The 12,815-nt window shown below is 41.2% G+C and overlaps 1 protein-coding gene across 1 annotated transcript in view; it reads left to right on the top strand.

The window, feature by feature from the left end:
* The first annotated feature begins 342 nt into the window (after positions 1–342).
* cep128 (centrosomal protein 128) overlaps positions 343–12,815 on the top strand; it is a 70,198-nt gene continuing 57,725 nt past the window's right edge. Inside the window, exons 1-5 of the mRNA XM_087141942.1 lie at positions 343–372; positions 1,129–1,394; positions 1,821–1,995; positions 3,204–3,323; positions 8,827–8,958. Of these exons, the coding sequence (XP_086998068.1) occupies positions 343–372; positions 1,129–1,394; positions 1,821–1,995; positions 3,204–3,323; positions 8,827–8,958 (723 nt within the window). The remainder of the gene's footprint in view (positions 373–1,128; positions 1,395–1,820; positions 1,996–3,203; positions 3,324–8,826; positions 8,959–12,815) is intronic.

Raw genomic sequence — 12,815 nt, forward strand, 5'->3', positions numbered from 1 at the left:
AGCATCAGTTTGCCTGAGCTTTCTCCAGCCAATTTCCTTGTTTACCAGTTAAATAAAACAAAACAATATTTAACCTCAATTCATAAATATCAATTTTCAATTTTTAAAATTCCATCCTTCAGTATTGCCTCATTTGATATGTAAATCCACAATCCGAAAAATAAATTAAAAAACTGTTGCCTTAGGAAGTTTTGGAAGTACACGCTCTTGCATTATGGTTTTCAGAGTAGTGATCTCGTCCATCTTACATCCGTTACAAGTTAGGTCACAAGTATTAGATTAACAAAGGTATAAAAATGTTTCACAGTTCATTTGCACAGCTTGTATCCCTCTTGGGACGGCATGTCTCACGATTGGCCAGTGATTACGTCAGTATGGCTTTGCTACAACTTTGCAGTTTTCAGCATGGGAAGATTTTATGGCTCCCAATCAAATGAGCCCATGCCGCAGGCTTTTTATAACTAGTTGAGGCAAGTTGTTGGCCCGGGGAGTAGGCTAAGCAAAAGTGCTCAGAAAGGAAGAGACATAAAGGGAGATTGGCTCTCAAGAAATTGATTAAGTGACCAGAAGTAGGAGCTGTTACTGTAGCGGTGTCATGCTTGCGTGCATGTTGTGACTTGGAAAAATACGGGCACACCTCAAGTTTAACAAGTCACATGTGAGTTTGGTGCAATCAGTGGTGTAGCTAGGGGGGGGATGTGTCCCCCACAAATTCCCGGTGTCCCCCAGGTGCCTCCCCCACTAAAGAAAAGAGATGAATGGATACTGAGCAAGGCTAACAAAAGCTTACCCCCCAAAAACCACACCACTGAAAGCTGGTGCCCCCCATAGGATGCTGGAGCCCCCTTGTGTCCCCCTGTAGTAAAATCCTAGCTACGCCACTGGGTGCAATCAATGTATCAGTATCTCCTCGGATTGTTCTTCTGAGGGAAGCTGAAAACTTTCCTGCCATTTTATTGATAATTTGCAAAGGAAATTGAAATAGATTGAAATGTTTCATTTTTTCATTTATTTTCTGAATTCACCTGACTTCCAAATTGCTTCAAGTAAGAACTGACATTCACTCATTATGGGCACTTTAAATTTTGAATGACAGACTCAGTGAATGAACTTCGATTTTGATTCTAGAGTGTCACTAAGGAGCTGGAGAACAAAGAGAGGCATGCCGCTAAACTGGTCACTGACCTGCAGGATGTCAGTGAGAATCTCAAGGCAAGTCAGGAGCATGAGAAAATTGCCGTGGCCCGGCTGAAGGAGCTTGAGAAGAGACTAGCCGATGGCGACAGGAAAGCAGAGCGGCAGGAGGAGAGACTACTGGAGCTGGAGAGGTTGCTGGAAGAAGCTCGGTACAAGAAGGACGATATGAGGACCAAGGCCAAAGACAAGATAAGGCAGTGAGTGAAAGACGCAGCCTCTTATCGATCTTTGCATGTACCGACGAGGGCAAAGTGTGAGGTGCAAAATGGCACTGTCATGCCATGAGCAGAAGCACCCCCTCATTGGTTGGAAAGTGCCATGCTGGTGGGGGATGTTCAGTTGAGCGCCATCTTATTTAATACGATGCGACCGTGTCTGACACATTCATTTCAAAAGTCACATTTCAGCTGCAGTTGAAAGTGTGTTTTGATTCTGATAGAGAATTTGCCTGCCTAAAGTCTGCTGTTCTTTTTTTCATTTGTTCTATATTTATTTGGAGAATTATGCATCAAATCTTCTAACTCCAAGGTTTTTGTTGGACTTTGTTGGTACAGGAATGATTCAGTGTGGAATAGTTACCCGGTTTGCTTAAAACACTAAATTGTGTGTATGATTTTGGATAGATGGAAGTTAAAGTGTGCTAAGCTGCAGAGAGACGCAGACACTCTCAAGCGTCGCTTGTCTCAAGCTGTGGAACGTAATCAACATTTGCTGACTGACAATGAGTCACATCGGACACTGAATGGCACCTCCACACACCGCTTGGACAGCTTGCAAAGAGAAATCAATGATACCCTGGTATGGAAAATTGCCCCATATGTTTTCGTGATGTAGGTGCATTACTTCCTTGTTTGGTAGAGAAACGGAGGACCTTGGCCATTGTCATGACTTCGGGGGGGGGGGACAAAGCACTTTTTCTACCCAGCAATGATCTGATAAACCATTGACAATGGAAGGGGTCAATGTCGAGGTTTTTATTTTAGCCAATCGGTGATTTTCATCCCCTTTCATTTCTTTCACTCTTGGTCTTCCTTTTCATCTTTCTTTCCTTTTTTTGGGGGGGCAGAGGAGGGAGAGAAGTGGGGTGGTAGCCCCTGGCTACTCTACGACCCCTATGTGGAAGAATCTCAAAAATCACATAATTGTGCCAGGTCTAACAAAACAAGTCATAAGTTTGCAAAGCCACTCTTGAATGTAAGCCTTGAAAAGAGTTTTTCACAATGGAAATCAGTTGGAACTATCAACATTTTTCACCCATACAAAGTCTATTTGTAGTAGGACGCCAAACTGAGTGATATGTCAAAACACAGAGCTCGATTTGCTCTGTATAAACAAAATAACCGCCGTAAAACTCATTATTTGGCATCAAAATTGGTCAAAGTTGGCTGAATGCAAGTGTACTTTGAAAGTTAACTAATGTTGCTGGTGCATGGAAATTTTTCCACTTAACAACCTAATAAGCCAATCGGGTGCTTTATAACCAGGGGAAAAGATGTCAAATTGATTAAAATCATCATCATCCTTGATTAATGCAAGTTTGAAGAAACCCCTGCATAGCAAACATTTCTCAACTGTCATGAAAAGAAAGAGTTTTATTGAAAAAAAGTAACAACGGTTTTATTTTTTTGAACCCACCCGTATCGATCCACAAGTACATATTCATTGTGAATGATGCGTCTTTACCTCATGAGAAAAAGGAACAATTATTTCAGGATCTCAAAATACTAGTCTTTTAGGTGAAATGCAGTCATTTTGTGGCAGGTGCATTGTAAATTTTGCAGTGTGCAATAGATGTTAACAACATGGAAAGTAAAAAATACTGTCACTTGCAGTAAATCTTTTTCCTGTAACTGGCCTAGTTATTTGAATCTGGGTCACATTTGGTGCCTTTAGACATGCAACCGAAAAGACATTTATTTCATTAAGGGAAGAAATTCATTGTTTCACATTTTTTTTTTTTCCTTGTGACATCTCCGTAAGTTTCAATTTCCTCTTCCTTTATGAAGGAGAAACGTGCCCAGCAAGATGAACAGCTTCGCCTCAAGGATATCGAGATAAACGAGCTGAAGTCGGTGCGCAAGGATTTGGAATTGGAACTGCGAGACACAAGGAACTTCATGGACAAGGTAGGATATATTCACAGTTCATCCCGCCTTGGGTCCAGCCAGAGGAGGTGTGTGGGTGACTTTTAAAGAAACCCCCCATTTCCGAATTTGGGCTGTGCTAGACTTACGTCCGTATGCATCCAGTGTTGACGTTGGCCGGGTGTTGTGAACGAAAAATTTGTTTTGCAGTTTTGTCTTTGTTGTTTGTGTTTTCATCGACGGGAGTTCCTATTCCCTATTCCGGGCTTCAGGCCTTGCCTGGAGCAAATTTGGTACCTTACAACATTAGAGAATTTTGAACAAGCAGTTTCTGCCTACCCGAGCAGAATATCCGGGTTTCCGATGAACCATGCAAATCACTGCCGGGAGCGTAATGATGGTGAGGGATGCTAGTGGTTAGCTAGTCACTCCCATATGAACACATTCACTGTGTGTTTGCAGTCAACAAATAAATATCAAGTTATATTTCTGTGCCCTGAATCGGGTGATCATTTCCTGTCTGTATTCAGATGTGTCAGAACAAAAAAAACTGTCCTATCTCATGTCATTTTCCTGATTAAGAATTGACACCTGGAAATGATTTCTGAAAAAATTCAGACTGTTTTACATTTCAGTTAATATTGCAGCTTTTAAGAGAATAGATTTTAGGGGTGTGTGAAATATTTAGACAGATTAACTATTGCAAAAGTGATCTGTCTGACTGAATTTTGAGGGGTAAAAAAAATAAGTTCAACTCCATTGCCAATGGAGCCAAAAGCTTTGTCTGACTGTTATTACACAGGACGTCATATAGGTGCTGTGATCTCAAAAGTGAACTGCCTAGTAAAGCTATCAAGTTTTGTAGAGCTGGATATTGTAGCCTGAGTGTTTTGACTGTCTTCAGGAATGATTTCTGTCGTGGCCCTTGGAATTTTACTCTCCTCGTTATCATGAGGAAGGCAGATTATCATTTTTTCACATCGAGTCATTCATTTCTTTCTTAGGTTTAGACGAACTAATATCAACCCTACCCATGCTTAATCCAAGAACAAGACTCTACGTAATCCACTTAGGTTAAACCTAGTGGCATTTTTTACTGAAATGTTCAATGGTTGCATTCAATTTACCAGCACGCAGTGCAACAACAGTTTTACTTGATTGCTTACGACCAGCTGAGCGTTAGACGTTGTGATCCTTAATGACTTTTTTGTGTCATTATTTACATAGAAACAAGAGAGAGAGGATGAACTGTTAATTAACTCCACTTACGTTGGGTCAGCTTGCAACCAGACCCTGTAAAAATAAAACTGAAGCACATTTTTTCCAGTATCCCTTTGGTGATTTAAAAAGAACATTCTCCGTTCATCGTTTTGACGTGTCACTCAGTTCAACTCTGTGATGAAAATGGACGACAAAAACACATTTGGTTCCTGTTAATTTCCATTGAGTAAGAATTTCTGAAGTGCCTGCAACTCAAATGTTCCTCTGGGGACTTGAGACTGATTTTGTTGAGTGAGATCACCCATATCAGTTCATTCCTCTCCGTGAAAGACCTCTGATGAAGGCCTTTCATTACACTGTCAAACAGGTGCTGGAATGAGGGTAACCACACGATCTAATGATAGACCTTGAGGTGAAAAATTCCTTGTTTCAGAAGTTGGTGTGTTTTTTTCATAATGTACACCAGTATTTACATTTATATCCATAATATGAATATTCATGACTGGATCCCACAGAGGGAGTCTTGAGGCTCCTGTTTTTGTAACTTTGTTTTGTTTGCTTTGCAGAGAGGACATGTAAACTTACATTAGCTTATTGTTCTTATGTGTCATTCAGTTTGGCACCCTGATAAAAAGTAATCAGGTGAAAAATCTCGTAGTACACATGATTGTGACCAAATAGTGCAGACTGATTGTTCAGGGCTTACGAGAGAAAGAGCAATGTCTCATTCACTTTGGTACCCTGATGAAAATGGACAATACATGGGTGAAAAATGCGAGGGCTCCAATTGATTTACATTATGCAAGAGTTTTTTTACATACTGTCAAATCTGAAGTGGCTGTTACCACCCATGATTCATTTTGTTTAATTGGTTTGTTCATATTTATACAAATTGAGGTTACTTGCGTCATTTGTTTTGCAACCAGCTGTGAAAAAAGAATTGGCATTAAAGTTGCCATTCAGTTTGGAAGCCTCCCTCAAAAAGTGCAGCATGTACATAGTCCAGCTACTTATCCCAGCAGTCCCACTGACAGTCTAAAGATGTATTAATTTTGAGTCATCATGTCCAGGGGCTGGATATCGATTGGATGTTATTTGTTCAAGGCCTGAATGGTGGAGCGCCGTACAGGGCTGGTGTGTTTGCCCAACTGCATGCTTGGCAGCTTGGATATAACCATGCTCTTCCCTGTGCATTTTCTCATTGTTGACACACAGTGCTTTTATTGACAGACTCCGAACATCTCTCTCTCTCTTTTTTTTTTTCTTCCCGGCTTCGTCTTCTTTTTCAGTTATAATGCCCCCCCTCCTTTGCCATTGGCGTCACTGGAATTGCACAGTGCACATACGTAGTTGGGGCTAGAGTGCTGTGACTCTAGATTTGTTGGTTTTTTAGAAAAATTAATGACTGAAATGCTCCCGCATTGATGCTTGATGTAAGAGATAAATGGAATGGCCATCACACTACATGTCTTTAACTGTCAGACTTAAGTGTCAGTGTAAGTCTATCTGATAAAATGCTCATTGGATTGTTTTAAAAGGACATACAGATATTAGGACACTTCTGTCTGCACCTTTCATATTTCCTTACAGAGCATACATGTATGTCACAAATACACCCCTGATACATGCATACATATCAGTAATGTACCCATACAATACCCTGTTGATAAAACTTCATAAATGGTCAGTAGCAGTCCCAAATCCTCTGATTTCCATGTGATTTTACATACACCCTGGGGGGGGGTTAGGGTTAATATTTAAATGATATTTGTATTAACTTCAAGACCCAAGTAATAGGAAGTTCTTTTTTGACTGTTATTTTGATAACTTGTAGACAATTCATGAGCACCTTGATTAAAGACACTTTGTTTTCTTAGGAAATCTTAAAAATTGTTTCGGTGATCATCACTTCACATTTTTGTCTCGTCGACCCAACCAATTAACATTGCACAGTCATTCTGACGTCATTGAACACACTGCACAGTGCATATTCGCAATCAACCCACACATGTCGTAATTGAATGTGGAGCTAAAAGCGTCAGGTTTTCCATGATTGGAAATCTCAAGGAGGGGTCACAGAAGCCAAGCTACCGGTGTGCAGCATGTTATTGCAAATCGCAAGCAGGATGTCACTGCTTCATAAAATTTTGAGCTGGCGCTCAAGGAAGATGGGAAGCTCATTTTTAAGACATGCATACTGTATCTCTCTGGTGAAGTGGGAATGATGATATTGGATTCTTTTCAACAGTGTAAAAGATAGGCCGACATGTTCCTTGAGGAAGGGTGCTCAATTCATTCAACTGGTTTTGGGTACTTCTGAATGTACATACTCTAGGTTTATGAATTGGTCTTAAAAGTTTTGTTTTTTGTTACAGTGCATTCAGTGCCAATTACAGGATGAAGCGGCAATGACAAAGGCAGTGAAGAAATGTTCAGTTTAGACGTGGGAGGAAAACCTGAAAAAAATATGCTAGGGAAACCAAAGAATCCAGTGGGGTACATATACACGTACGTGTAGGGACTAGAACCCCACTCCACATGTTGACCTGGGTGGGATATGAACCTGGCTGGACCGAAGAGGTGGAAGCCAAGGAAAAAGCCACTATACCGGTACCAGCCTGACTCCCCAAAATTGTCATTTGTAATGATGAATAGATTTAAATACGAGTACTGTACATACATTGTACATGTACATGTACATCGCACTTTAGCTCATCACTAGCAGCAGTATTGCTCATGGTGCCATTGTATAAACTTTGAAAAGCAACCAAAGGTAAGTGCAGCACTTTTGTAGCTTCTTGCTTTCTTGTGCAGTGCTACCCTGTAAATACAGTTGTTTTATTGTCAAGTTGTTTAGGATTGTAGCAAGAGTTTGTACAAACTGTGTAAGTGTTCACCACTTTCCTTTTATTCACGGAGTTGCATTTTTTTTTTTGACTTTTTGAAAGTTTCGCAGTCATTCCGCTCAAAATTATGCAGTGCTGATTGCAATGTTTTCTTATCAAGTTTCTCTGGATTTGTAGCCAGAGTTTGCCAGTACAGGTATTTTTATTTGCCATTTTCCGATTTCCCTTTAGGTCAGTAGCTGTCAGATAATGTTTACTAGGGAATTTTGGGGCATTGTATTGAACTGTCATATGCTTGCCTTGCTACTCTTGAAGAATCCGACCCGCGCCCCAGAGACACTTTTCTCAGTGATGTTTGAAACCTTGGACAAATCCATAACCTCCAGAAATCGAAGCTTCCCTGAAGTGAGGCTGTTTACTCATAGTTGCGTGGGTCAAATGTCTCCTCTCCCCCGTCTTTTCTCTTGAGCAGAAGTCTGTCAATACTAAACCGCAGAGCAGGTTGTTTGTTGTGGGGTGCCCCCTGGTCTGCAGCATTGCGGCCTGGGTGGTAGTGTGTCACATCATGCAAACCCGCGGTAGCCAAGATTTTCAGGGAATCAAATGAATCAATTGGAGGCATGGATTCGGTCTTCACATCCTGAATAGTGATCCCAGCATGAAACAGATGTGACCGCTGGATATTGCACACTTTGTAACGGTTCTCATTCCATTAGTCTGGTTTCTGTCTCTTCAATTAAGTTAGAGGTTTAAAAAAAAAAAATTGCAGGGTTTATTTTAAATGCTGAGTCTGCCACAAAGAGGATCAGTGTTACAATAAAAGTTGTAGGAAGAATCATGCTCCTCCAAAATCCACTGATTGATTTCTGCTGTTGAAAAGATGATATTGGAAATGTACATGTGGTGTAGCAATGATCATAATATATGATATGAGGTTACCGTTAGAATGCATCATTGTGTAGACATCTGTATTAATAATAATAATAATATACTTGGTTCTAAGCCAACTCAGACAAACCCCAAAGAAGTGTTGGCATTAAAAACCTAAAATACACCAAGGTGCCTTTGGATACTCATCAGTTCCATGCCTAGGCTTCGGTTCCTGTGTATGAAGAGGTACTGTATGTTTATCTCAGACACCAAAGAACATGTAGAGCAGTTGTATACATGTATGAAGTCTGTACATACCGTACATGGAGTTGGGTCAGAAGTTGGGCAGTACTGACAAAATAGGCTTTTGTTTTAAGTTTATTATTGCCAACACTTACTTACATGAATAATTTGAACTTGAACGGAACAATTTTTTTCCACTTCCTGTACGTTTTACAGTTTACACCCAGGAGATTTCTAACCTTAATAAGATAAGGAGGGGAAACATTGGCCCTCCGTCAACTCACCTATTTTACTCAGGTTCACCAAATCAAATCATGGATTGTCAAAGTCTGATGATTCATTTTTTTTTGTTGCCTCTCTGTCAGTTGGACAATGAGCTGAGAGCACACCAAGTCAGGTACAACGTCCTAGCCGATGAAAAGCTCAGACTGGAGGAGGACTTGAATTCCTTCAAAACCAAAACTCAACTGGCAGAGGACCACATGCAGAAATTACAGGTATGTCCAATTCATTGCTTGTCCTTGCCACACAGTGGGGGAAAGTATCCATGGTTGTCAGGGAATTTAAATTGACGTCTACCTATCACTCCATTCTTGGAAATTGTGACCAGTTTGAATACAGGAGCAGTCAATTGGAATATTTACATCGAGTTCAATTCAAGCTTATACTGTTGCTTATAAAGTTGCAGATGCAGATACTGCTAAGCTGATCACTCAAGATATACAATTCCTATTGATGGATGTTTGTTACAAATTGACAATTGCCGCTAAGCATGCATATAAAGTTTGATACAAATGTCTTCAAGCACTCTGGAGTTAGACCGGTTCATTCGGCCAACAGCTCAGTTGTATGCTACATTTGCACACCGTGAAATCTATTTCTGCTTACCGGTGCCTATTTGTGTTTCTAAGTTGGGCAGGGGGAAATAATGATAAACAGTATTGCCTAAGAGCAAAAGAGTCAATTTGCACTTGATTGGGAACTCACATACCATACCACTGTACAGTAGTTTGATCAACATCCCTGATTGTAGGACCCGTGGCACTTTTAATTGACATTCATTTTCAAAATTTTGATTGTTATTTTCCAAGACCCAAAATCTCATAGGGTGACCCAAAAAACCCCCACCTTTCTGGTACATGTACATGTAAGTATGTATGTATGAAGCTACTTGCCACGTTTGTTTTTACAAACGGTAGTTTCAAGGCAGCTTTTAAGGAATGCTCTCAAATCATGCTTGAAAGGTCTGTCTGGAAAATGTGACTAAAACAGCACTCAGTATCTCGTGCGGATTTCCTGCATTACGCTAATACGTCAGACTCTTCACAGGCTGTAGTCTCAAGGTTGCCCGCCCTAGGCGTTCCTTGGATGTCTACCGTTAATGCACAGATGTTTTGCACCGGAGTGAAGTCAGGCTTTGCTCCCGGGATCTGATCCGGTGATTGCCTGAATACCTCGCTCGCCAAGTGTGACTTTCGAGCATTTTAAACCCCTAGAAATCCCAGCATTTGTGGGCATCAGCATTCTTAGCTGGGCTTTTCCCCGGACTCCCCCCATCCCCCGGGGTCTCTCCACTGTCTGCCTGGGCGATTGATTTAGGCTTCTCGCTCGGTTGCAGGCCCAGAAACTTTTGTAGCAATTAACACAAACCTGTGAGGCGTTTCAACCTTACAAGCTACCGTAGCACAATCCGTGGGGGGGGAAGGATTCGTCTGCATTGCTGCACGTTTCATTGCCTGCATACACATGCACATGTGCAGGCCTTGTCATGTTCAGAATGCAAATTTCTTGACATATGTACCAGTACAGTACATTGGGCGCATCATTCTTCTTCATAAAGTTATTTTTTGGGGCACATTTGGTCAAAAAACATGACCATAAATGGCCTTCACTTTTCAAGGATGCTAGTTTTTAGACAAAAGCCAGATTTCAGGAGTGAAGTCAGGCTTTGCTCCTGGGATCTGATCCGGTGATTGCCTGAATACCTCGCTCGCCAAGTGTGACTTTCGAGCATTTTAAACCCCTAGAAATCCCAGCATTTGTGGGCATCAGCATTCTTAGCTGGGCTTTTCCCCCGGACTCCCCCCATCCCCCGGGGTCTCTCCACTGTCTGCCTGGGCGATTGATTTAGGCTTCTCGCTCGGTTGCAGGCCCAGAAACTTTTGTAGCAATTAACACAAACCTGTGAGGCGTTTCAACCTTACAAGCTACCGTAGCACAATCCGTGGGGGGGGGGAGGATTCGTCTGCATTGCTGCACGTTTCATTGCCTGCATACACATGCACATGTGCAGGCCTTGTCATGTTCAAAATGCAAATTTCTTGACATATTTACCAGTACAGTACATTGGGCGCATCATTCTTCTTCATAAAGTTATTTTTTGGGGCACATTTGGTCAAAAAACATGACCATAAATGGCCTTCACTTTTCAAGGATGCTAGTTTTTAGACAAAAGCCAGATTTCAGGCTTTTAATGTCAAGCATTTGTTCAATTTCAGACTCCAATCAGGTACCATATATTAACAAATGCTTTTTGGCCCTATTTCAAGGCTCTGGATAAGAGCCTGACTGTTCATCCATGGCCATCGATAGGCATACATGTACCTGTACATTTATATACAAAGTGCTTGCATTTGACTCCCTTGAGAAGGAGACAGAGTGCCCTCTACAGTTCATGCTCTGATTTACACGTATATGTAACAGTTGGTCTGAAAACGATTTGAGGCTTTCAGTTTGGTGATCGGGCTTGTTGGCGTTGGCTGGTATGTCAGGGGTCAGGGGGCTAGGTCGTGACATCAGGGTGTGACCAGAGTTTCAGATGGTGGTGGGACAGGGGTTTTGGCCGGTGATAAGATTGGTATTTTGAACCTTGTCTAACTCTAAAACAGGAATGTTCATCTCATGCTGTTGAAGTAAAAGATCGGTTCATAGCCAGCTAATGTTTGTCGAAATTGTTCTCATGAAGATTGACACATTTTGTCTGTGGCAACTTTTTGTATTCATTTAGGTGCAACCCTGATTGAAATTAAAACAGTAACGGAATATTGATTTATATTGAGTTCCTGTTGCTCAAATGCATGCGACTACTTTCTGACGAAATTTTCTCTGAATTGTTTACGCACTGCATTCCAAGTCACAAATCAAGCCGCCAGCTTTCTCCACCAATAGAAATATTGATAGTCAGCGGACATTCTTGCTCTATCATTAATTGCCACCATTTGGCTGGCTATGGGGCGCAGGTCACAAACATCATAACATTTGTCTGATGGGGAACATTTGAAGAGCCAAAATATTATATTTACTCAACCAGAAGAATGGATAATTTACTCTGAAGAATAACCGTATAAATTACTTTATTCAGGCATTGAGCAAATAAACCAGAACATGAGTGAAAGGTAGTGGGAGAGACGAAGGGTTGAAACAAATATTTATTGTCCAAAATGCCACAGACTCCTCTCAGTGAAATTTTACTTTCTAGTTGTGAAAAATTATGGAGAATCTAGGGTTCTTGCAGGTAATATTTAACAGATTAAGAGTGTTTTGGCTAAAGTACCTGCACATTTTGTGGCCACATACTGGAACTTCTGTCACATTGGACCAAGGACATGTTTTTCTCCCACCAGTAGCTCAGTTCTCTAGCCAAAATTTGTAAATATTTACCATTTGGTGAAAGTGGTGACTGACTGCTGGAACCTGAAGTCCAGATTTGGATTGGATGATGAGAGCAGAGCAAAAAGAAGGTTTCGGGAACCATTTTTCTGAATTTCTTTTGCCAAGAAACAGTTAGGAAGAGTGGTGGTTGTAATGTGTGTGTAGTTCCTACACATTTTTAATGGTTGTGAGGGGTTACGGGCCAGATGTTGTTTGGACATTGAAGTAACATATTCATTAAACCCAGGGATCCTGAATCCTCCAGTCTTGGTTGAGTTTGCACACACTCAGGGAGTTAGGAATGATCATTGTATGCTGACATGTTCGCATACTTGCAGATGTGTATTAACACCTCGTGCCCATTTTTCTGTACAGCTTTTCCTCTAAATTTGATGTGAAATTCAGGCGTAGAAGTATTGACTTTAAGCCTGATAATTCAATCTTTGTTTCTTTAGCCTGTTGTTTCTGTCATTCCCCACTATACCGCGGGTGTGAATGCTACTTCATCCTGCATACCCTTCAGTGCTGGGGTTTTGGCCTGAAGTGATAGTGTTTTATAGTGGAAACCATCGCAAGTCCTGGCAAGTTCTTGCAAGTCCACCTCAAGTTGTGCAGTCTTAAGTCAAACCACGATCTGTGTGACGAGTGAGAAGACGTGCAAAGGACCCGATTACAACGCTGACCTGACATCAAGGCAGCGTCA

This window comes from Acanthaster planci, linkage group LG01, assembly GCF_054643075.1.
Source record: "Acanthaster planci isolate LZ-2023a linkage group LG01, COTS_SCS, whole genome shotgun sequence".
NCBI lineage: Eukaryota > Metazoa > Echinodermata > Asteroidea > Valvatida > Acanthasteridae > Acanthaster > Acanthaster planci.